Source organism: Pan troglodytes, chromosome 13 (genome assembly GCF_028858775.2).
Source record: "Pan troglodytes isolate AG18354 chromosome 13, NHGRI_mPanTro3-v2.0_pri, whole genome shotgun sequence".
Lineage (NCBI taxonomy): Eukaryota > Metazoa > Chordata > Mammalia > Primates > Hominidae > Pan > Pan troglodytes.
This window is the reverse complement of record NC_072411.2, coordinates 71,994,323-72,021,776: the sequence shown is the minus strand read 5'-3', so window position 1 is coordinate 72,021,776 and position 27,454 is coordinate 71,994,323. Positions and strand designations below refer to the sequence as shown.

The 27,454-nt window shown below is 36.8% G+C and overlaps 1 protein-coding gene across 9 annotated transcripts in view; it reads right to left on the bottom strand.

Annotated features, from left to right (window-relative positions):
• The window catches only part of UBR3 (ubiquitin protein ligase E3 component n-recognin 3), a 262,210-nt gene that overhangs the window by 111,726 nt on the left and 123,030 nt on the right, over positions 1-27,454 (bottom strand). For all 9 annotated transcript variants that reach the window (XR_010150127.1, XM_063791293.1, XM_016950002.4 and 6 more), the window contains one exon: positions 19,289-19,377. Coding sequence is in view for 8 of the 9 variants with exons in the window: in XM_063791293.1 (XP_063647363.1) it covers positions 19,289-19,377 (89 nt within the window). In the remaining variant the exon portion in view is untranslated. The remainder of the gene's footprint in view (positions 1-19,288; positions 19,378-27,454) is intronic.

Sequence of the window (27,454 nt, the reverse complement as noted above, 5' to 3'; positions counted from 1 at the left end):
TTGAGGATTTTTGCATCAATGTTCATCAAGGATACTGGTCTAAAATTCTCTTTTTTTTGTTATGTCTCTGCCTGGCTTTGGTATCAGAATGATGCTGGCCTCATAAAAAGAGTTAGGGAGGAGTCCCTCTTTTTCTATTGATTGGAATAGTTTCAGAAGGAATGGTACCAGTTCCTCCTTGTACCTCTGGTAGAATTCGGCTGTGAATCCATCTGGTCCTGGACTCTTTTTGGTTGGTAAGCTATTGATTATTGCCACAATTGCAGCTCCTGTTATTGGTCTATTAAGAGATTCAACTTCTTCCTGGTTTAGTCTTGGGAGAGTGCATGTGTCGAGGAATTTATCCATTTCTTCTAGATTTTCTAGTTTATTTGAATAGAGGTGTTTAGTATTCTCTGATGGTAGTTTGTATTTCTGTGGGATCGGTGGTGGTGATATCCCCTTTATCATTTTTTATTGTGTCTATTTGATTCTTCTCTCTTTTTTTCTTTATTAGTCTTGCTAGCGGTCTATCAATTTTGTTGATCCTTTCAAAAAACCAGCTCCTGGATTCATTAATTTTTGAAGGGTTTTTTGTGTCTCTATTTCCTTGAATTCTGCTCTGATTTTAGTTATTTCTTGCGTTCTGCTAGCTTTTGAATGTGTTTGCTCTTGCTTTTCTAGTTCTTTTAATTGTGATGTTAGGGTGTCAATTTTGGATCTTTCCTGCTTTCTCTTGTGGGCATTTAGTGCTATAAATTTCCCTCTACACACTGCTTTGAATGCATCCCAGAGATTCTGGTATGTTGGCTACAGTAACCAAAACAGCATGGTACTGGTACCAAAATAGAGATATAGATCAATGGAACAGAACAGAGCCCTCAGAAATAACGCTGCATATCTACAACTATCTGATCTTTGACAAACCTGAGAAAAACAAGCAATGGGGAAAGGATTCCCTATTTAATAAATGGTGCTGGGAAAACTGGCTAGCCATATGTAGAAAGCTGAAACTGGATCCCTTCCTTACACCTTATACAAAAATCAATTCAAGATGGATTAAAGACTTAAACGTTAGACCTAAAACCATAAAAACCCTAGAAGAAAACCTAGGCATTACCATTCAGGACATAGGCATGGGCAAGGACTTCATGTCCAAAACACCAAAAGCAATGGCAACAAAAGACAAAATTGACAAATGGGATCTAATTAAACTAAAGAGCTTCTGCACAGCAAAAGAAACTACCATCAGAGTGAACAGGCAACCTACAGAATGGGAGAACATTTTCGCAACCTACTCATCTGACAAAGGGCTAATATCCAGAATCTACAATGAACTCAAACAAATTCACAAGAAAAAAAAACAAACAACAGCATCAAAAAGTGGGCGAAGGACATGAACAGACACTTCTCAAAAGAAGACATTTATGCAGCCAAAAAACACATGAAAAAATGTTCATCATCACTGGCCATCAGAGAAATGCAAATCAAAACCACAATGAGATGCCATCTCACACCAGTTAGAATGGCAATCATTCAAAAGTCAGGAAACAACAGGTGCTGGAGAGGATGTGGAGAAATAGGAACACTTTTACACTGTTGGTGGGACTGTAAACTAGTTCAACCATTGTGGAAGTCAGTGTGGCGATTCCTCAGGGATCTAGAACTGGAAATACCATTTGACCCAGCCATCCCATTACTGGGTATATACCCAAAGGACTATAAATCATGCTGCTATAAAGACACATGCACACGTATGTTTACTGCGGCATTATTCACAATAGCAAAGACTTGGAGCCAACCCAAATGTCCAACAATGATAGACTGGATTAAGAAAATGTGGCACAAATACACCATGGAATACTATGCAGCCATAAAAAATGATGAGTTCGCACCCCCCAGCAGGGGCACACTGACACCTCACACAGCAGGGTATTCCAACAGACCTGCAGCTGAGGGTCCTGTCTGTTAGAAGGAAAACTAACAAACAGAAAGGACATCCACACCAAAAACCCATCTGTACATCACCATCATCAAAGACCAAAAGTAGATAAAACCACAAAATGGGGAAAAAACAGAACAGAAAAACTGGAAGCTCTAAAAACCAGAGCGCCTCTCCTCCTCCAAAGGAACGCAGCTCCTCACCAGCAACAGAACAAAGCTGGATGGAGAATGACTTTGACAAGCTGAGAGAAGAAGGCTTCAGACGATCAAATTACTCTGAGCTACGGGAGGACATTCAAACCAAAGGCAAAGAAGTTGAAAACTTTGAAAAAAATTTAGAAGAATGTATAACTAGAATAACCAATACAGAGAAGCGCTTAAAGGAGCTGATGGAGCTGAAAACCAAGGCTCGAGAACTACGGGAAGAATGCAGAAGCCTCAGGAGCCGATGCGATCAACTGGAAGAAAGGGTGTCAGCAATGGAAGATGAAATGAATGAAATGAAGCGAGAAGGGAAGTTTAGAGAAAAAAGAATAAAAAGAAATGAGCAAAGCCTCCAAGAAATATGGGACTGTGTGAAAAGACCAAATCTACGTCTGATTGGTGTACCTGCAAGTGATGGGGAGAATGGAACCAAGTTGGAAAACACTCTGCAGGATATTATCCAGGAGAACTTCCCCAATCTAGCAAGGCAGGCCAACGTTCAGATTCAGGAAATACAGACAAGGCCACAAAGATACTCCTCGAGAAGAGCAACTCCAAGACACATAATTGTCAGATTCACCAAAGTTGAAATGAAGGAAAAAATGTTAAGGGCAGCCAGAGAGAAAGGTCGGGTTACCCTCAAAGGGAAGCCCATCAGACTAACAGCGGATCTCTCGGCAGAAACCCTACAAGCCAGAAGACAGTTGGGGCCAATATTCAACATTCTTAAAGAAAAGAATTTTCAACCCAGAATTTCATATCCAGCCAAGCTAAGCTTCATAAGTGAAGGAGAAATAAAATACTTTACAGACAAGCAAATGCTGAGAGATTTTGTGACCACCAGACCTGTCCTAAAAGAGCTCCTGAAGGAAGCGCTAAACATGGAAAGAACAACCAGTACCAGCCGCTGCAAAATCATGCCAAAACATAAAGACCATCGAGACTAGGAAGAAACTGCATCAACTAACGAGCAAAATCACCAGCTAACATCATAATGACAGGATCAAATTCACACATAACAATATTAACCTTAAATGTAAATGGACTAAATTCTCCAATTAAAAGACACAGACTGGCAAATTGGATAAAGAGTCAAGACCCATCAGTGTGCTGTATTCAGGAAACCCATCTCACGTGCAGAGACACACACAGGCTCAAAATAAAAGGATGGAGGAAGATCTACCAAGCAAATGGAAAACAAAAAAAGGCAGGGGTTGCAATCCTAGTCTCTGATAAAACAGACTTTAAACCAACAAAGATCAAAAGAGACAAAGAAGGCCATTACATAATGGTAAAGGGATCAATTCAACAAGAAGAGCTAACTATCCTAAATATATATGCACCCAATACAGGAGCACCCAGATTCATAAAGCAAGTCCTGAGTGACCTACAAAGAGACTTAGACTCCCACACAATAATAATGGGAGACTTTAACACCCCACTGTCAACATTAGACAGATCAACGAGACAGAAAGTCAACAAGGACACCCAGGAATTGAACTCAGCTCTGCACCAAGCAGACCTAATAGACATCTACAGAACTCTCTACCCCAAATGAACAGAATATACATTTTTTTCAGCACCACACCACACCTATTCCAAAACTGACCACATACTTGGAAGTAAAGCTCTCCTCAGCAAATGTAAAAGAACAGAAATTATAACAAACTATCTCTCAGACCACAGTGCAATCAAACTAGAACTCAGGATTAAGAATCTCACTCAAAGCCGCTCAACTACATGGAAACTGAACAACCTGCTCCTGAATGACTACTGGGTACATAACGAAATGAAGGCAGAAATAAAGATGTTCTTTGAAACCAACGACAACAAAGACACAACATACCAGAATCTCTGGGACGCATTCAAAGCAGTGTGTAGAGGGAAATTTATAGCACTAAATGCCCACAAGAGAAAGCAGGAAAGATCCAAAATTGACACCCTAACATCACAATTAAAAGAACTAGAAAAGCAAGAGCAAACATATTCAAAAGCTAGCAGAACGCAAGAAATAACTAAAATCAGAGCAGAATTCAAGGAAATAGAGACACAAAAAACCCTTCAAAAAATCATGAATCCAGGAGCTGGTTTTTTGAAAGGATCAACAAAATTGATAGACCGCTAGCAAGACTAACAGAGAAAAAAAGAGAGAAGAATCAAATAGACACAATAAAAAATGATAAAGGGGATATCACCACCGATCCCACAGAAATACAAACTACCATCAGAGAATACTACAAACACCTCTACGCAAATAAACTAGAAAATCTAGAAGAAATGGATAAATTCCTCGACACATGCACTCTCCCAAGACTAAACCAGGAAGAAGTTGAATCTCTTAATAGACCAATAACAGGAGCTGCAATTGTGGCAATAATCAATAGCTTACCAACCAAAAAGAGTCCAGGACCAGATGGATTCACAGCCGAATTCTACCAGAGGTACAAGGAGGAACTGGTACCATTCCTTCTGAAACTATTCCAATCAATAGAAAAAGAGGGAATCCTCCCTAACTCTTTTTATGAGGCCAGCATCATTCTGATACCAAAGCCAGGCAGAGACACACACACAAAAAGAGAATTTTAGACCAATATCCTTGATGAACATTGATGCAAAAATCCTCAATAAAATACTGGCAAAATGAATCCAGCAGCACATCAAAAAGCTTATCCACCATGATCAAGTGGGCTTCATCCCTGGGATGCAAGGCTGGTTCAATATATGCAAATCAATAAATGTAATCCAGCATATAAACAGAGCCAAAGACAAAAACCACATGATTATCTCAATAGATGCAGAAAAAGCCTTTGACAAAATTCAACAACCCTTCATGCTAAAAACTCTCAATAAATTAGGTATTGATGGGACGTATCTCAAAATAATAAGAGCTATCTATGACAAACCCACAGCCAATATCATACTGAATGGGCAAAAACTGGAAGCATTCCCTTTGAAAACTGGCACAAGACAGGGATGCCCTCTCTCACTACTCCTATTCAACATAGTGTTGGAAGTTCTGGCCAGGGCAATTAGGCAGGAGAAAGAAATAAAGGGTATTCAATTAGGAAAAGAGGAAGTCAAATTGTCCCTGTTTGCAGACGACATGACTGTGTATCTAGAAAACCCCATTGTCTCAGCCCAAAATCTCCTTAAGCTGATAAGCAACTTCAGCAAAGTCTCAGGATACAAAATCAATGCACAAAAATCACAAGCATTCTTATACACCAATAACAGACAAACAGAGAGCCAAATCATGAGTGAACTCCCATTCACAATTGCTTCCAAGAGAATAAAATACCTAGGAATCCAACTTACACAGGATGTGAAGTACCTCTTCAAGGAGAACTACAAACCACTGCTCAAGGAAATAAAAGAGGATACAAACAAATGGAAGAACATTCCATGCTCATGGGTAGGAAGAATCAATATCGTGAAAATGGCCATACTGCCCAAGGTAATTTACAGATTCAATGCCATCCCCATCAAGCTACCAATGACTTTCTTCACAGAATTGGAAAATACTACTTTAAAGTTCATATGGAACCAAAAAAGAGCCCACATCGCCAAGTCAATCCTAAGCCAAAAGAACAAAGCTGGAGGCATCACACTACCTGACTTCAAACTATACTACAAGGCTACAGTAACCAAAACAGCATGGTACTGGTACCAAAACAGAGATATAGATCAATGGAACAGAACAGAGCCTTCAGAAATAATGCCGCATACCTACAACTGTCTGATCTTTGACAAACCTGAGAAAAACAAGCAATGGGGAAAGGATTCCCTATTTAATAAGTGGTGCTGGGAAAACTGGCTAGCCATATGTAGAAAGCTGAAACTGGATCCCTTCCTTACACCTTATACAAAAATCAATTCAAGATGGATTAAAGACTTAAACGTTAGACCTAAAACCATAAAAACCCTAGAAGAAAACCTAGGCATTACCATTCAGGACATAGGCATGGGCAAGGACTTCATGTCCAAAACACCAAAAGCAATGGCAACAAAAGACAAAATTGACAAATGGGATCTAATTAAACTAAAGAGCTTCTGCACAGCAAAAGAAACTACCATCAGAGTGAACAGGCAACCTACAGAATGGGAGAACATTTTCGCAACCTACTCATCTGACAAAGGGCTAATATCCAGAATCTACAATGAACTCAAACAAATTCACAAGAAAAAAACAAACAACCCCATCAAAAAGTGGGCGAAGGACATGAACAGACACTTCTCAAAAGAAGACATTTACGCAGCCAAAAAACACATGAAAAAATGCTCATCATCACTGGCCATCAGAGAAGTGCAAATCAAAACCACTATGAGACACCATCTCACACCAGTTAGAATGGCAATCATTCAAAAGTCAGGAAACAACAGGTGCTGGAGAGGATGTGGAGAAATAGGAACACTTTTACACTGTTGGTGGGACTGTAAACTAGTTCAACCATTGTGGAAGTCAGTGTGGCGATTCCTCAGAGATCTAGAACTAGAAATACCATTTGACCCAGCCATCCCATTACTGGGTATATACCCAAATGACTATAAATCATGCTGCTATAAAGACACATGCACACGTATGTTTATTGCGGCATTATTCACAATAGCAAAGACTTGGAACCAACCCAAATGTCCAACAATGATAGACTGGATTAAGAAAATGTGGCACATATACACCATGGAATACTATGCAGCCATAAAAAATGATGAGTTCATGTCCTTTGTAGGGACATGGATGAAATTGGAAATCATCATTCTCAGTAAACTATCGCAAGAACAAAAAACCAAACACCGCATATTCTCACTCATAGGTGGGAATTGAACAATGAGATCACATGGACACAGGAAGGGGAATATCACACTCTGGGGACTGTGGTGGGGTGGGGGGAGGGGGGAGGGATAGCATTGGGAGATATACCTAATGCTACATGACGAGTTAGTGGGTGCAGCACACCAGCATGGCACATGTATACATATGTAACTAACCTGCACAATGTGCACATGTACCCTAAAACTTAAAGTATAATAATAAAAAAAAAAAATGATGAGTTCATGTCCTTTGTAGGGACATGGATGAAATTGGAAATCATCATTCTCAGTAAACAATCGCAAGAACAAAAAACCAAACACTGCATATTCTCACTCATAGGTGGGAATTGAACAATGAGATCACATGGACACAGGAAGGGGAATATCACACTCTGGGGACTGTTGTGGGGTTGGGGGAGGGGGGAGGGATAGCATTGGGAGACATACCTAATGCTAGACGACGTTAGTGGGTGCAGCGCACCAGCATGGCACATGTATACATATGTAACTAACCTGCACAATGTGCACATGTACCCTAGAACTTAAAGTATAATTAAAAAAAAAACAGTAGTGTTTCTATACATCAATAATAAACTAGCAGAAAAAGAAATCAAGAAAAAAACTCACAACAGCTACAAAAAAAAAAAAAAAAAAAACCTAGGAACAAGTTTAACCAAGGAGGTAAAAGCTCCTACAAGGAAAACTATAAAACACTGATGAAAGAAATTGAAGTCATCACCAAAAAATGGACAGACATCTCATGTCATGGATTGGAAGAATATTGTGAAAATGACCACACTACCAAAAGTGATCTACACAATGCAATCCCCTATCAATACCAATGACATTCTTCACAGAGGTAGAAAAAGAGATAGAAAAATTCATATGATATGGAACCACAAAACATCCTGAATAGCCAAAGCAATCCTGAGCCAAAAAAAAAAAAAAAAAAAAAGCTGGAGGCATCATACTTCCTGGCATCAAAATATACTACAAAGCTATATTAATCAAAATAGCATGGTACTGGCATAAAAAACAGACACAGGCCAGGCGTGGTGGCTCATGCCTGTAATCCCAGCACTTTGGGAGGCGGAGGCAGGCGGATCACGAAGTCAGGAGATGGAGACCATCCTGGCTAACACAGTGAAACCCCATCTCTATTAAAAATATAAAAAAATTAGCTGGGCATGGTGGCAGGCGCCTGTAGTCCCAGCTGCTTGGGAGGCTGAGGCAGGAGAATGGCATGAATCTGGGAAGTGGAGCTTGCAGTGAGCCGAGATTGCACCACGGAACTCCAGCCTGGGTAACAGAGCAAGAATCCATCTAATAACAAAAAAAAAAAAGGACACAAATGGAACAGAATAGAGAACACAGAAATAAATACACATATTTACAGCCAACTGATTTTCAACAAAGGTACCAAAAACATTCAGTGCTGGGGAAAAGACAGTCTCATCAATAAATGATGTTTGGAAAACTAAGTATCTGTAAGCAGAAAAATGAAACTAGACCCTTATCTCTCAATATATTCAAAAATCAAATCCAAATGGATTAAAGACTTTCTAATACCTCAAATCATGAAATTACTAGAAGAAACCACTGTGGAAATGCTTAAAGCATTGGTCTGAGTAAAGATTTTTTTGTGTACAACATCAAAAGTACAAGCAACAAAAGCAAAAATAGATAAATGGGGTTATATCAGCTAGAAAGCTTTTGTACAGCAAAGAAAACAATCAACAGAATGAAGAGACAACCTACAGTATGAGAGAAAATATCTGTAAACTATCCATGGGACAAAGGATTAATAACTAGAATACAGAAGAAACTCAAACAAGTTAATAGCAGAAAATAATCCAATTTGAAAATGGACAAATTATCTGATAAGTCATTTCTCAAAAAAGACATACAAATGGCCAAACAGGCATATAAAAAAAAAAAAAAGGTCAACATGATTAATCCTCTGGGAATACAAATCAAAACTGCAACAAGATATCATCCATCTCACCCCAGTTAAAATAGCTATTATCAAAAAGAAAACAATCACAGATGCTGACAAGGATGTAGAGAAAGGGCATGCTTGTATACTACTGGTAAGAATGTAAATTAGTATAGCAACTATGAAAAACAGTATGGAGGTTCCTCAAAAAAGTAAAAATAGATCTACCAAATGACCCAGCAATCCAAGTGCTGGGTATATATTCAAAAGAAAAGAAATCAGTATATTGAAGAGCCAGCTGCGTGTCCATGTTTATTGTTATCACAATAGTGAAGACAGCACCCTAAGTTTCTATCAACAGATGAATAAAGAAATTGTGGTGGGTGTGTGTGTGTATAGAATGGAACATTATTTAGCCATAAAAAGAGTGAAATCCTGTCATTTACAGCAACATGGATGGAACTGGAAGTCATTATGTTAAGTAAAACAAGCGAGGCACAGAAAGACAAATATCACTTTTTCTTACTCGTATGTGGAATTTAAAAAGTGAATCCCGTGAAAGTAGACAGCAAAATGATGGTTACCAGACGCTGGGAAGGGTTGGGGAGGAGGATATGAAGAGAGGTTGGTTAATGTGTACAAACATACAGTTATAGAAGGAATAGTGTTTGATAGCACAGTTGGGTAACAATAGTTAACAATAATTGATTATGTATTTTAAAATAACTAAAAGATTTTAAATGTTCCTAACACAAAGAAATGATAAATGTTTGAGGTGACAGACATCCTAATTACCCTGATTTGATCATTACACACCATATTCATGTATCAAAATATCACATGTGCCTCATAAATATGTAGTTATTATGTATAAATTTTTGTAAATATTAAATTTTTTTAAAAGAATGAAGAGTATCTCTACACACTGCATGGTAGGATCTCCTGGATATGACATTAAGTGAAAAAGCAAGGTAGGGAAAGTGTACATATGTGTTACCTAAGAAAGGTATATACTTACCTAAGAAAGGGACTCTAGGAAAAATTAAATATTTTATATCTCAATATGCATAATTATATATATTTATATAAGAAGATATATTCATATCTCCAGCCCTACTTCTTATATAAATGGTAGCACACAAAGCAAATATATACGTATTTGCTTATACTGTTAAAAATAAAAGGACAAATCACAAACTGTATTATTAAATAAAACAACTCCTTCCATCTATAACAACAATAAAAGTCAACCAAATCCTGCAATGTGGCTGCTCTCAGCTCAGACTCTCCTACTTTCCAAAGGAAATCTTAATGTAAGATGCTGTTCTTATCCACCCAGTAGCTATTGTCCTTTCTGATAACAAACAACAGGCCTCAATTTTTGTTGACAAAAATCACTCCTTCACCACCCTTTTCAATTCCTACGATTCAGGTGGGACTGACTGTACAACCACACAAGAGTGGTAGAGTCACAGCAAGGATTTTTGCTGTGTCTATTGGAAATGGAGTGTTTTCACTCTGTTTTTTAAAAATGAAAAAATAAAACTTTTCCCAACACTCAGAATATCACTTCTATCCTGTGCCTGAAGCACTCAACCAACCATCAGGTCTATTAATTCTTATTTTGCAATTGATCTCATGTCTATCCCTTCCTATCTATAGGCTACCAACTGTATGTGTGTCGGGGGCGGGGGGCGCATAACGTGTAGGGGGGTGGGGGGGGCATACTCTCCTCAATTTGCTTTAATATGAAGAAATAGTAAAGAGCATGCAAAACTTCTTGATTAATAGCTCTTGTTCCACACTTACTACTGTATAACCTCAAATTTACTTAATCTCTCTAAGCCTAGGCATCTGTATCTGGGATAATACTACATATCTCATGGATGTGTCAAGACAAAATGCAATATACAGAATGTATTATCACAGTGCTGAGTACACAGTTAACATACAAAAATATGTTTCATCCTCATCATGATCAACCACCAAAATTCATACTCTTGGACCCAGACCAAAAATAGAGGAAAAATTGTATGTACATAATGTTTATTATCATTAAAATTAGGGAAAAAAACCCTACACAGTCCACTTGTGGGTGAATGATTAAGCAAACTGTAGAATAAAAATGATGACAGCAATAGCCAATGTTTATATAATGCTTATTATGTACCATTCTATTCTAAGCATTTTAAATGTACGTACATTTGACCCTCTCAACCCTATGAGGTAGTATAAAAATTCCTTTGTAACAATGTGAAAACGAGGCAGAGAGAAGTTAAGTAAATTACTCCAGGCAATGGAGTGTGGCTGAGCTATAAACCCAGTCAGGCTCCAGAGTCCATGCTTACAACCACTACACTATACTGCTTCCCCAAAGAAGTACAGACTTTAATAGTTACAAGAAGCTTTCAATAATAATGTAGGGAAATTCTTACACTAAAATATTGGGTAAAAAGGCATGGCATAAAATTGTGCTATATAGTATAATCAGTAGTGTACATGTTATTTGGATAGTGGGATCAGGGATAAAATTGTTCCTTCTTGATGCTTTTCTGTACTGTATAAATTTTACAATTAAAATGTAATATGTTTAATAACAGAAAGTAATTCCCAAATAAATTCTTATTCTTTATTAAGTACCTGAACTCTCACTGGGAACGTAATTCTGTTGCATTTCAGCTATACCTATCTGACAAAACGGACAAATCTTAATGGATCAAGGTTATAATCTAACACCTTGACTCCTACACGTAGATGGCTAGTAAAAATTAAAAAAGGTGGTGGGGAGGATAATGATCAAGAAAGAAGGATGAAAGGAAATGCAGAAGTAATACTGCCTCTTCATGTAGGAAACTTGATAACTAGAGAAAGGCATTAAACAGATAGTCAAGAGTGCTAATCACAGTAGAAATGTGTTGCATTCAGGGAGAAAAGTTTTCATACTTAAACTACCTAATAATGTACTATATTTGATTAGAGGATTTATAACATACTGTATGTTATAAATTTGAAATATTTTGTATGTTATGCTTCTACATTAGAATTTTTGTTATATACAAAGATATAGACACAATAAAAAGAAGCAACTACAGTAGTCTCCCCTTATCTAGGATTTCACTTTCCATGGTTTCAGTTACCTGTGGTCAACCATGGTCAGAAAATATTAAATGGAAAATTTCGGAAATAAACAATTCAAAAATTTTAAACTATGCACCATTTTGAGTAGCGTGATGAAATCTCATACTGTCCCATTTGGTCCTGTCCAGGATGTGAATCATCCCTTTGTCCAGCATATCCATTTCTGTTATCAGATCAACTGCTGTAATATCCCAATGCTTGTGTTCAAGTAACACTTATTTTACTTAATAATGGCCCCAAAGTATAAAAGCAGTGATGCTGGCATACTGTTGTAATTGTTCTATTTTATTATTGTGTTGCTAATCTCTTACTGTGCTTAATTTATAAACTTTATCATGTATAGGAAAAAAACAGTATATATGGGGTTTGATACTACCCATGGTTAGTTTCAGCCATCCTCTGGGGGCCTTGGAACAGATCCCCAGTGATAAGGAGATACTACTATACAGATTATTTATGTCCTTACAACACAGATATGAAATAAGACAAAAAAAAAAGGAATTTGACAAATGAGGGAGAGGATCTGGCTAAGGTTAAATTGTATCAGTACTGCTGCCAAGTATTAATACTACTTCAGGTATAGGCCCTGCTTCGTGTGTTAATAATACTATAGTACAAAAAGTGACATGTAAATAGTCATTAAAAGCAGAACAACATGTGACTTTGCAAGTTTTATCTTGAGCAATGGGTGAAAATGGGGTCTCAAACAGGCTTTTTGGGGTCAGATATCTTTGGAAAGAGACTGTTATAAATAAAGGGAATACAGAATCAGTGTGATCTGGAATCCTAGTGGTGTGGCCATGGCCAACATAAACAAATGAAATGCCCGTAAATCTTTATTGCCTCACCTGTCACCACTGCAGCATGCAAGAACCGAGACTGGGAGTAAGTAGAGCTCATTATCCTGAAGACTTCTGTGAACTGCCTCTGTTTGCTAGCAATCATATTTGCCTGATCCCTCAATTGTTCTTCCTGTGCCCTGGCTACTGCCAAAAGAGGTCAAACCTTCCAAAAATTAGGACATGGAGTCAATAACTTTGCACTTATGACATTCAAATCTATGATCTTGACTATAACTGAGCTGTAAGCATTGTTTATCAATCTTTATTTATAGTCAGCTTTCATGACCAATGTCTCCCACTCTCCTCAGCAATTCCAAACTTCAGGTCACATTCTTTTTCACCCAGAACTCACCTTTTACCTAACCCTGAAAACTAAAGCAATCAGACGTGATCTGCCTGAGCTTCCCATTTCCCTTAAAGCCAGTGGAACTTACCTCTATCTCCATCCATTCTTTCCTCCTTCCCTCCAGTTTCCTCAGAGGATAAGGTGACCATTCTCTTATTCAAGGCAATACCACCCAATCTGCTCTGGGTACGTTGCTTAATTGATTTCTCAGAAAATTGTTTTTGTTTTGTCTCACTTGTGAGTGGAAAGTAGCAAATAAAAACAATTTCTTAAAGTATTAATTAAGCTTTTTTTTCTTAGTTCTTAAAATTGCAAACATACTGACATGGGTGAACTAAAACTGTATATCAGACTAGTTACATCACCTGACAAAAAAAGGGACTGCTCTTAAGTAACTTCAGAGCACAAAACTTTGACTATATATCTTTGGTGGGATGCAATGAGGACAAAATAATCTGTAAACAATTTAAAATTTGTTATACTTTTTAAACATTTTTTTAAATTTAAGAAATTTAAAAGTTTTATTCAATAATTTCATTGTTTAACATAATACTGAGTTAGATATTCTGAAGATATTTTCTTTGTTTTGTAGGAAAGTAATTTTCTTAGGTATGATGTACTGTGATTGTGTAAGAGAAGATTCTCAATCCTAAGGCATGCATGTTAAAAGTATTTAGCAGTAAGGTCTGCAACTTACTTCATTTAGTAGAGAGAAAGCAAGAGAACAAATACAGAACAATGTTAACAAGGTGATGGTTATATTGGTATATGGGTGTTCACAACACTATTCTGTCAGCTTTCCTCTATGTTTGGAATTTTTCATAAGAAAAAAATAGCATTGTAAAACCTCATTTTGGTAAAAAATGCATTTATATGCATATGTACTTAGAAAAAGTCTTGTAAGGATATAACCTAGGTTAGGAAATCGGGTAGTAAAAATATATTAGTTCTTATTTTTTATTATTTGTGTTTTCTAACTTTTAATAAAAAATTTAGTGCTTTTGTTATAAAAAATTAACTTTATACACTGCAATAATACATATTAAGTATTTAATTCAAGATTACAGGCTAAATATCTGCTTTTGTCCCTCATTCTTTTTTAAAAAACTCCTACTGAAATAAAGACAGAAAAAAAAATGAAGAAATATTCCCACAGAATATAGAAAAAGGATGAAGTGGTAGGAGAGAATTTCACCAGCAAATAAGAGATGTCAATAACATTTCTGAGACTGGAGGAGAAAGAGACATGATGACAGAGAAAAGATATGTGATATCGGAAAGTTACAGAAAAGGAAGAATTGATCTATCCATTAGAATGTCAACTCTGGGCTCAGAACCAGCATATGAGGCAGAAGACAGGAGCTATACGTACAAAATGACTCTGAAAACAGAATAATTATTTGAAGGACTGTATATAGACTTCACTACATAGCACCCCAATTCCTTCCCCAACTCTGACTAAACAGAGCATCCAGGGGGCTTGGCATTTACCTCACAGAAAAAACGGATCATCCACAACAACAAAAACCAGCCTATTCTTATCCAAAGAAACTGAACAAGCAGCTTAGAGAAAACTGGGGCTTCTAACGTGAATGTTAGCATCTGGGCGCTCTGACCTAGAGCAGTCAGCCCTTCTCCCAACCCTAATCCAAATCTGACAGTCAACACACTTTACCCATGTACACAGACTAGAGACAATTACTAGGACCAAACCTCTTTACACCTCAGTAAAATAAACCCACAAGAGCTACCCAGACCACCTCTCCAGGACAATCAGGAATCATCAGGCAAATGAGGAAAACTAGCAACATGAAAGACTAACATAAGTTTTTCAAGCAATTTAGAAGGATAATTTAGAAAAACAGATAAAGAAAAAAAAGAAACACCCTAAACTCTTTCAGAAAGATTTTTAGAGAAAATTCTATACACATGGTAAGAACAAGATACTGAAGAGAGGAAATCTCTATGTATGTAAAACAAAAAGAACAAATGATATAAAAGATAAAACACATTAAAAAATTAAAAGATCAATCTAGGAGATCCAACATCCAATTACGAGTCCCAAAAGAGAATAAAATGTAAGAAGGAAAGTATTGCTGTATAACAAAATACCCTGACGCTCAGTGGCTTAAAAAGAATTATCTCAAACCGTTTCTGAGGGTCAGGCATCTGGGAGCAGCTTAGTGGTATGGTTCTGTCTAAGGAGCTCTCCTGAAATTGCTGTCAAACCTGCAGTCATTTAAAGGCTTAACTGGCACCAGGTGCAGTGGCTCACACCTGTAATCCTGGACTTTGGGAGGCCGAGGCAGAAGGATTGCTTTGAGGCCAGACCAACCTGAGCAATACAGAGAGACCATGTCTCTTTAATTAAAAAAAATTTTTTTTAAGAAAAAAATAACAAAATTAAATAAAAGCTTAACTGGGACAGGAAGTTTCACAACCAAGCTCACTCACACGACTGTTGGGGCAAGAAGCCTCAGTTCCTCACTCACATGGGCCTTCACAGGGATACTCATGACATGGCAGCTGGCTTCCACCAGAATGAGTAATCCAAGAGAGAGAAAAAGTAACAAAGACAGAAGCCACAACGTCTTTCATTACCTAATATGAGAAACAATATACCTTCACTTCTGCCATATAGGTCATGCACTTCAATGTAGAAGACTACACAGGGCATCAGGACCAGGAGACAGGGATCATTCAGAACCATCTTGGAGGATGACTATACCAGTTATCAAAAAAAAAAAAAAAAAAATCATGGAAAAAAATTCTCATAGTTTCAGAGATATGAATCTTCAGACTGAAAAGGCTCATTGAGCACTAAGGAGGATGGGAAAAGATCTCATAGATACAAATGATAAAACTTCAGATCTCTAAGGATCAGATAATCACAAATGTGTCACAGGAAAGGAAAAAATGCTCACCTACAAAGGTATAAGAATTAGATTACCACCAGACTTTTTATCAAATGAATGGTAAAAGACAAAAGGGCAATGCCTTCAGTTGTAAAGTTGTGACAGAAAGTTTATCAACCTGGAATTCTATATCCATCTAAATGAACAATCAAGTGTGAGAGTAGACTAAAGTCCCTTCCAGAAATAAAGAATCAGACGGTTTAGCTACCAAACATGCATTGTTAAGATCTGAACCAGGCATGGCAGTGCATGCCTATAGTCCCAGATACTAGGTAGGCTGAGGTGGGAGGACTGCTTGAGCTCAGGAGTTCAAATCCAGCCTGGGTAACCTTGTCTCTTAAAAAAGAAAAAAAAAAAAAAAGAATATACTTGAATTGGCACCCCAATAAAATAAGATTTTTTAAAAAGATGATATTAATATGCAAGAATCTCTATTATCAATCCCAAAAGGGGAAAATCCTAAGGTAATAGCTATAAGGCATGCCTGGAGAACAAATGGACCAGATTGGAAAAGAACTGGTCCATTGGAAAAGAATTCCATGCAAAAGACTACTGTATGATTAAGTAGATAGAATAATAGAGATATCATAAAGGCACATTGGTTCTTGCTACAATAAAATTTTTTAAATAAAATTTTAAAAAGACAGTTGGGGAACTTCAAGGAAAACAAAAGGCAACATAACAAAGCCATGGTCCATATAGAAACAAATAAGAGGTGGTATGGGTTTAGCAATCAAGGGACTGGAAGAAAAGAGGCTATGTACTAAAGATAGTCTCTTTGAAGGGGTCCAGGAGTTGAGCCACTGGACTCAAAAATAGTCGATGTAGAACCATTATGTAGCACATTATCTAGCCTTGTACTCAACAGCATTCAAAAAGTCATACTAATACAAACTCTTCATTGTTTTAATGTCTTCATATGGAAGACATTAATGTGACTGCAAAACAAAATGTCAGCAACTTTGACAATTTAAAAGTTTAAAAATATCTGAAAAAAGGCAGGAGGTAAAAGAGGAAAGGAAGGATGGGGTGCTTATTAGTTCATTTTATATGAAGTGGTATCAAGATACTGACTACTACAATAGAACGATACGTAAATATTGTAATTATATTAAACATGTAAAAAAACAAAAATATAATTATCAATTTTTGTAAAGAAGAGAGAAAGGGAAAGTAGTGTCAATAAGCTAAACCCTCTTCTTTCATATGATAAAGTCAACTGATGCTAAATAAATTCCATAAACAGAATTTCAGTACAGGTTAAGTATCCCTTATCTGAAATGCTTGGGACCATTAGTGTTTCAGATTTCAGATTTTTTCAGATTTCAGAATATTTACATAGATATAAAGAGATATCTTGGGGCTGGAACCCAAGTCTAAACACAAAATTCATTTATGTTTCATACATACTTTATGCATACAGGCTACGGTGATTTTATACATTTTTTTTTTTTTTTTTTTTTTTTGCTCTTGTCACCCAGGCTGCAGTGCAATGGCATGATCTTGGCTCACTGAAACCTGTCTCCTGGTTCCAGCAATTCTCCTGGCTCAGCCTCCTGAGTAGCTGGGATTACAGGTGTGCACCACCAAGCCCAGCTAATTTTTTTGTATTTTTAGTAGAGACGGGTTTCACCATGTTGGTCAGGCTGGTCTCAAACTCCTGACCTCAAGTGATCCACCCACCTCGGCCTCCCAAAGTGCTGGGATTACAGATGTGAGCCACCGCACCCAGCCTTATGCAACATTTTAAATAATTTTGTAAATGAAATATAGTTTTGACTGCAACCCATCACAAGAGGTCAAGTGTGAAACTTTCCACTTGTGGCATCATGCCACAACTATATGCCAACCAGTTGGAAAACCTAAAAGAAACGGATAAATTGGCCTTTGGTCTTTCAGACCTGTAACAATGGCCTCTTGGGGGTTTTCAGCCTTCAGCCTCAGACCGGGTACTGTACTTTCAGCTTCTCTGGTTTTGAGGGTTTTAGACTTGGAATGAACTATGGTGCTAGCTTTTCTCATCCCCCAGCTTGCAGATGGCTGATCATGGGATGTCATCTTTGTAATTACATAAGCCAATTATCCCTAGTAAACTCCCTTTCATATATACATATCCTACCATTTCTGTCCCTCTGGAAAAACCTAATAGAGATTTTGAACTTCATAGCTCTCCAGTAACAGATCCAAATGAAAAGGAAATCAACAAATTGCCAGAAAAGGAATTCAAAAGACGAATCTTAAGTCAAAAACTTTCCACTTGTGGCATGATGCCACAAGTGGAAAGTCAATGCTCAGAAAGTTTTGGATTTTGGCACATTTTAGATTTCAGATTTTCAGATTTGCAGATTAGGGGTGCTCAATCTGTATTCTTTCTGTCAAAGTTATATCCTGAACATTAACTACACTAGATGGTTTAGAACCCATTAGGCTAAATCTGAACTGATCGCTATACATTTCTTCAGGAAGTTGGTTATGAGTTTAGGTAAACAAAAATGCATGAAAATGTACATGCCTGCTTGAATGCATATATGTGTGTATTTTAACTAAATGCATGACTTTATTTTCTTTCCACAATTTTTTCTAAAAATCAAAGAAAAAATTTGCTGGAATGGAAGAAATAGTCAGGGAAGGGAATATCCTGGTTAACTAAAGACTGACACTGAGATTTAATCTATTTCTCCAATGTGTGTAAAAGGCTACTATCATACAGAAACATGGTATCCTCTCTCACTGTATAAATTCTAATGCTAATCTTAATGGAAATGAGAAGTTCACCTGATTTTAAGAAATAATGAAGGGATACCAGAAAGAGGCACTAGAAGCATTTGAAACTATTTTAAGGATTTTAAGATAATTTCACAGAAAAAGATCAAGACAAGTAAATGTACATTGATGGATCTCACAAATCTAAAGACCGTTTAACAGAAGAGAACAAAAGGGGCATACTGTATTGCTACCATCAGGAAGAACTTCCTAACAATTACAGCTACTAACAACAGAATATAATAAAAGTCTATAATAAAAGTCTGATCTTCCATCACTATATGTTTAAAGACCAAATAAACACTAGAAATCATAAGTCTGTAATGTTTTAAATTAGTAAAAGACTGGACTACATCATCCCTAAAGTAATAAGTATAATTATGAGAGCTCTAAACTAATAATTTTGACTTACCAACATCCATTGCAGTTTCCATAAAGCTTTTCTGTCGTGAAGCAAACTCCGCAAGCAATTTCTGCTGCCTCTCTCTAGCCTTCTGTCGCCTAGATTAAACAGAAATAAAGTTGTAAGTATCAGATGTGCTTAAGACCTAGCTACTATATTTCAGGAGTATATAATGTATGAAAAGCCCCTGGTACACAGGTGAGAACAATCTATTTTCGTATTATGTATTAAATTTCTTCTAATACTTGATTGTCCTTAAAAGGATTCTACTAATTTTAAAAGGTTACAAACTCACTGGTTTAATAGATAAAAATAAAAGCCAAGATGTACTTTAAAATGTGAAATAATAATTAAGGTAGATAGAATATTTGGATTTCCAATAACACAAGTTCCTAAGTATACGTCAGAAGGTAGCAAGAGCAAGAACATATTTTTTTAGCAAGAGACTAACAATTTAACCCCAGGCACAAATAACAGTAAACTGATTGCTAGAAGAAGCTATGATGTTTAGATATAAACAAAGTCTAAAAGATAAGAATAGTCATATTTACTGTTACCCTAAGAATAGGCCTCTCCTAACAGAGAATGAACAGAAGCCAGTAAGCTTCCCCGTTTCTACTAGGACATATTTCAAGTTTGGTTTATTTTGTATAAAGTAAAAGAATGTGAAGGAGTCTCAAACACAACATAAGAATAAAACTGTATTACAAAGCCCTAAATATTCCCTTGGATTAATTCACTATATTATATTTATTATGAATGCCTTATCTACTTCCAAAGAATATTTTTTTTCTTTTTGTAGCTTAACGGCTTTATTTTATTATACTTTAAGTTCTAGGGTACATGTGCACAACGTACAGGTTTCTTACATATGTATACATGTGCCATGTTGGTGTGCTGCACCCATTAACTCGTCATTTACATTAGGTATATCTCCTAATGCTTTCCCTCCCCTCTCCCCCAAACCCACGACAGGCCCTGGTGTGTGATGTTCCCCTTCCTGTGTCCAAGTGTTCTCATTGTTCAATTCCCACCTATGAGTGAGAACATGCGGTGTTTGGTTTTTTGTCTTTGTGACAGTTTGGTCAGAATGATGGTTTCCAGCTTCATCCATGTCCCTACGAAGGACATGAACTCATCCTTTTTTATCGCTGCATAGTATTCCACAGTGTATATGTGCCACATTTTCTTAATCCAGTCTATCATTGATGGACATCCAAAGAATATTTTAATTGCAACTGGTTGCCAAAAAAAAAAATCCACCAATACAGTGTTACCATAACATAAGAATAGGAAAATAAGTCAACTAATAAACAAAGGAGACAGGTTTCTTCAGATTATGTGATGCTAACAATACTACTAAGCATAAAGTTTCACTCCCAGTAAGGAAAAGTTAAATTAATAATTTAAACAAGAAGTGAAGGAGAGGAAGAAGAAAAAATGAAAGGTTAGAAAAGGTAAATTATATGTTAGTTCACGGAAGAGATAAATTTTTACTTGAACAAAACTCAAAGAGGAACTGATGTCCTTTGTGTCATACCCATAATACAGAAGACATGAGAACATAATGGACAGAGTATACTACAGCAGTTTCTTTAATGACCATTTATTATATCTATACAGTATAGAAGTCAAAGCATTATGTTAAACTGAGAGTCTATGCAATCACTGTTATGGGAAACCTAAAAGTATTTTTCTATTAATCTGATATGATTCAAGGATATAACATACAAAATTCAGAAGAATGAAATACAGTAATTTTTAAATTATCCACACATTTGCTCCCATGAAATTAGTGGGGATAATCAGGAGCAACTACAAAGTCAAGTTCTGTGGTCCACTTTACCATGAGAAGTTACATATTTTTGCCAATAATATTCAAAAAATTGTTAACACTCCTTTTCTAACATTTACAGATAATTTAGGATCCACATAAAAAACTCGCCTTATTATTTTATAACAACAATTCTTTTATACTGTTTTCGAGCCAAAATATTATTATCCAGGTTGATCACTCAACTTATTCATCAAAGTTAACTCTCAATGATGTTGGCCATTTCAAAAAATTAAATCTACCAATCCCCTCTCTTCCCTTTCTGAACATGTCCTAGCACAGAGTGTCAGGACTCAACAACCTGGCACGGGAGGGCATTTGTATGGTAAAAGATTAGAAGAAAGTGGTTATATATAAGGGAGTTGATTTTTTTAAAAGTTATATATATATATATATAACATTTTAGTTAAATATATGTAATTTTTTAACTAAAAAACTTAAATATATCTATCCAGATAGATAGATACACAGATAGAGAGAGAGTTATAGGTGTCAGGTATCTCACTGTGGAAGTAGAGAGTTACAGAGTTACTCTGGAAACTGAGAAAGAGAGAAAACAAGAATGACTCCTAGAGGGATGGATTGGAATTGAAAGTATCAGAGTGAACTCACAGTTTTCAGTACATAAAGTCAGACATAAAACTAAATATAAATTTCTCCCTTCCTCTCTCACACTACCTTCCAACACAAACACAGACAAACAAAGAAACACACACACAATTTTCCCCAGCTCTGTCCTAAGAGGGCCTGAGACAGCTATACTTCATTAGAATAAACACATGGACTGGGGTTTCTAAATACCATTCTCTCCTAAAAGCAACCAGGACTCCTTGGAGAAATGGCTGACTCCAAGTACAGGATAAGCCTGCAACATCTTTTTTTTTTTTTTTTTTTTTTTTTTGAGATGGAGTCTCACTCTATCGCCCAAGCTGGAGTGCAGTGGCACGATCTAAGGTCACTGCAACCTCTGCCTCCCAGGTTCAAGCAATTCTCGTGCTTCAGCCTCCTGAGTAGCTGGGATTACAGGCACGCGCCACCATGCCCAACTAATTTTTGTATTTTTAGTAGAGACAGGGTTTCTCCACATTGGCCAGGCTGATCTCGAACTCCTGACCTCAGGTGATCTGCCCGTCTCAGCCTCCCAAAGTGCTGGGATTACAGGTGTGAGTCACGACACCTGGCCAAGCCTGGAACATCTTATTGCCCCAGAAAATAGAAATATGCTCAAAGAATGATGGGAATAGATCAAAAGGACCTGGAAACCAGCTTGACATGACTCCTAGTGGCCAAATCTGTAATAATTTGAGCACCAAAATTAATAACAAGCATATGAGATTATAACCCATAAAATAAAATAGGAACCCATGAGTCCACACTGATAAAAATAAATGAATATAAAGTTGATATGAATGGGGATATTACAATATCTCATAGTATCTCTCCACAAATTATGTATTAATTGTAAAGTGGGGTGGGAAAGGTAATTTGACTGTGAAGAAGTCTGGCAGACATGATCAAAGTTAATCACCAGTGATGAAACAAATTGAAATCATATAACAGCTTGTGGGATACAATGAAAAGAAAACAGCAACACTTCATTTACATTCCTGCCAAAGTTGTATAAACTGAGTCAAAACACAAAGGGAAAACAGACAATCCCAAATTAAGGGATATTCTACAATGTTACTACTGCTTCATATTATTTAAAAGTGCCAAGGTTATGAAAATAAAAACTTCCATATTGAAGGAGAACAAAGAGGCATGACAATTAAATGCAAGGAGTGATTATGAACTGGATCTTTCTGCTATAAGAAATATTACTGGCTGGGCGCAGTGCCTCACGCCTGTAATCCCAGCACTTTGGGATGCCGAGACGGGTAGATCACAAGGTCAGGAGTTCAAGACCAGCCTGGCCAACATGGTGAAATCCTGTCTCTACTAAAAATACAAAAATTAGCCGGGCATGGTAGCAAGCACCTGTAATCCCAGCTACTCGGGAGGCTGAGGCAGAGAACTGTTTGAACCTAGGAGGCGGAGGTTGCAGTGAGCCGAGATCGCGCCACTGCTCTCCAGCCTGGGTGACAGAGCGAGACTGTCTCAAAAACGAAAAAAAAAAAAAAAGTAACTAACAAAAGAAATATTATTGGGGGCTAGGAGCAGCGGCTCATGCCTGTAATCACACCACTTTGTGGGGCTGAGGCGGGGGGATCACTTGAGCCCAGGAGTTTGAGACCAGCCTGGGCAACATAGCAAGACCTCATCTCTACAAATAATTTTTAAAAATTAGCCAGGCATGGTGGCACACACCTGTAGTCCCAGCTGTTCAGGAGGCTGAGGCGGGAGAATCATTTGAGCCTAGGAGGTCAAGGCTGCAGTGAGCCGTGATCATACCACTACACTCCAGCCTGAGTGACAGAGCAAGACCCTGTCTCAAAGAAAAGAAAAGAAAAGAAAAGAAATGAATTAAGAAGAGAAGAGAAGACAAGACAAGACAAGACAAGACAAGACAAGACAAGACAAACCAAACATTATTGGGACAACTATCAAAACTTGGGATCTAAATCATACTCAAATACCACTATCAATCTGCTAATTCTGATAGTTGAGGGTACAAAGAACTTCCTGAACCATTTATGTAAGTTTAAGATTACTTCAAAATAAAAAGCTTTTTAAAATTAAATCCATCCTCAAAGGACAAATATTTGCCACAATGGAAGAAATGGAAGCAAAGAAAAATGTGCTCTAGATGCTCAAAGCACTCTAAGTGACCTCCAAAAATGCTATGAGCAACAATGGCATTGACAGACTACATTTTTGGTCTTCTGAATCACTACTTCGTAAATCTGTAAGTTTTGCCATACTTCTTTAATTAATGCCACTCTACAGCTCACCTTTAAACATGTACACTTACAATTAGAATACATATGTCCATAGAGTGTACTTTTTAAAAGTCTATTAAACATAAGAAAATCTCAAATGTAACTGCTTGACACTAATACTAAAATGCATTTCTATAGCAGGTTTCTATACTAACTAGAAATGGGATGTCATTGTTGTGAATGTTTTCTTAATCGAGATTATTGCTTTTCTAAATGGGCATAAATGTAAATAAAGGCCATTAACAAGAACATATACAAGTTCTGGCAGATTCAGGACAACTCAAAAATTTTCCATTAACTCCTGAGTTAAAGACATTGAAGCTGCATTTTATTACAACCATCTAATGTTTTCTGCTTGCATCTTGTTTTCTATTAAGTTAATCTATTATGAAAGCGATGCCGAGTTTGTCTAAAGGTAAAGTACTTGGAAATGGATCCTCATTAAGTGTTTATGAACTGTTCTGCCTTTATTATGAAAATCCAAAACGAAACCAGAGGAAAGACAAATGTGAGAAGCACGGTGAGATCCAAATAGAGTCATCTTAATCCTTAGCTGTCTGCTACAAAATTAGTTTCAAGTCCTTGTCAATACCATCATTGTTCAAAGAAAACAAAACCTATCACAAAGAAAGCCTTTAAAATTTTTAGAATATTATTTATTACAATAGCATCAGGGCCTTTGTAAAAGCAGCATCTAAACTATGTCCTCCAATATCACATTATTAGTAATAATTACAAAATTCCCTTAATCAAGAAAAACAGATTTTGATTCACTGTTTATCTTCTTTCAAAATAAAAGGATATACTATTATATAACAGAAAGAAGGATCTGACCACTAAGAGAGACCACTAATTAACAAAAATAACAATCTTACCTCATTTTCAACCTTCTAATGTTGTCAGTAGATTTATTACATTCTAGGCTATTACTAATTCAAACTTAATGAATGGTCATCTGAATTATATGTTACTGAATGTCCTTTCTCCCACGGAAACAAATTTTGTGTTAGTTCTTTATAACTCCAATTTAGGAATTCTCCTAAATTCTTAATCTACCATAGCTTTTGCATATATTAATATAAATTTTTTATAACAAACTTTTTTTTTTGAGATGGAGTCTCATTCTGTCGCCAGGCTGGAGTGCAGTGGCGTGATCTCAGCTCACTGCAACCTCTGTCTCCCAGGTTCAAGCAATTCTCCTGCCTCAGCCTCGCTAGTAGCTGGGACTACAGGCACACGCCACCACGCCCAGCTAATTTTTATATTTTTAGTAGAGATGAGGTTTCACCATGTTGGCCAGGATGGTCTTGATCTCCTGACCTTGTGATCCACTCACCTCAGCCTCCCAACAAACTTTTAATTACATCAGAGATGTAGTGTAACTATATATGTGACTAAAATTGCTCCTTATACAGGTACCAAAGGATGACCTCCTAACTAACAAATCAAATAGGATGGCCAATCTTATTGAACTCCTGTAGCACTTAACAATTTTGATAAGTTTCTTGCTTTCTGAACTTCCTCTTGTGACTTCTCTAATGCCACTCACCCCAGTTTTTCTCTTACTCTGCTCAGCCATCCCTTCATCAGTCACCTTTGTAGGTACCCCTTCCTCAGTCATTCCCTTTAATGTTTTTCCCTTGAGTTCTATATTCGGTCTTCTCATTTTCTTACTGTAAACCTTCTCCCATATACAAGGATTTACTACTACCTAGCTGCTCAAATCTGTAGCTCTAAGAATTCTCCCTTAAGTTTTAAACCCTATATCTGACTGGACATCTTCACCTGGGTGTCCCTCTTAAACTTAGTAGCATCCAGAACTGAACAGATCGGTTTTACTACTGAGCCTGGGACCCCTCCTATACTCCATTATCTTGGTAAAAGGAACATTATTCAAGTCAGAAATCAGGGCACCATTCAAGACATCTCCCTCATTTCTCATATCAACCTGATGACCGAGTCTAACAACTTGTACCTGCTAAATATCTCATACACATCTCCTCCTCTCTTTATTATCATCACTGTCTTAGTTCAGACCCTTACCACACCTGCCCCACTAGATGACTAAGTAGCTTGCTCTCCCAGTTTCCAGTCTTACCCCACTCTAATCCACCCTCATGTAATTACCCTATATATTATTCCTCACTTAAAATCCTTCCACGGTTTCCCTGTAACCATTTATACCCTGTGCCAGTTAACGATATATGGTTACCTTCTTAGCCTTATGTCCTACTACTCCCATTAACACCCTGTGTACCTAAGATAGTATCTGTTACACTATGTTAACACTACTAACAAACTATCTGTTTACCAGTCTGTCTCTCCATTATAGTATCAATTCCTCGAGGTCAGGAAGTCCAACACCAGACACAGATATGTCTAGAAAACTGCCTGACTGACACCCAGTGAATGAGAAACGGATCAATCAAGTAAGATCCATCTTAGGCTTGCTTCCACTGATCATTTAACCCATAACTGCCTATATTTAATTTTAAAAGTAACTAAGAAGATGAAATTATCCAGAAAATACCTCTAAAGTACACTTCAAACTGCTAAATAATGTATTAGTCATACTGCTCACAATAGTAGTCCAGATAACTCTGCTGACAATGATTTTTACCTATATAAAAGAGATTGAGATGATAAAGGTCCTAGGTTCTTAAATTAAGATAATATTGATGTGATCTCTTTGGACCCTCCCTAACGGGAAATGTGTACCCTTCCCCTATAATTGTTGCTTTGGTAGACAAATTTGTCTTAAATAATAAAGAAATTAAAACAATGAATATTATTTATAACCTCAGAGAAGTGAGCAATGACTATCTTGAATTTGATCTGAAATCTTTTTTTTAAATGTCCTGGGTCTTTTAGCCTATGTACACTCATTAGAAGGCATGCTCTTTTTTTTTTTTTCTTTAATAAACACTGAACCCTTTCCAAGAGTTTGACAATTATGTGGAGTTTCAATCTCTCAAGATTCACCTTGTCATGTTTATGACAGCAGGGTCAGCAATGTTGACAAGGCTCTTGGGAAACAATTTGTGACAATGCACAGTAACACAACTCTTCTGGCAAACAATGTACCACTAAAAAAAAGAACCAAACCATGCTCATAGTCCTTGACCCACAAACCCCACATAACATAGTATATATCTTGAGATTTTTTTAAAATCCCATTTTTTTTCAAGAAAGTCAAAAGATGAAAAAAAAGTTTATAAATATAATTTAACAACAAATTATAAGCAACCTAAAGATCCAAAAGCTAGAAGCGTAAGTTAGTCAGAATGTGTTTTAAAACATCACTTTTTAAAAATCAGCAATCATATATTAATAAAGATTAGAAAAGACCAAAAGAAACTAAAGCAGTTGGATTTTTATTTTGAGAAATATTTTAAATATTTTTAATATTCTCATTTAAAGCTGAACAGTTCAACTTTAACAGTAAGAGAATTATTAGATCCC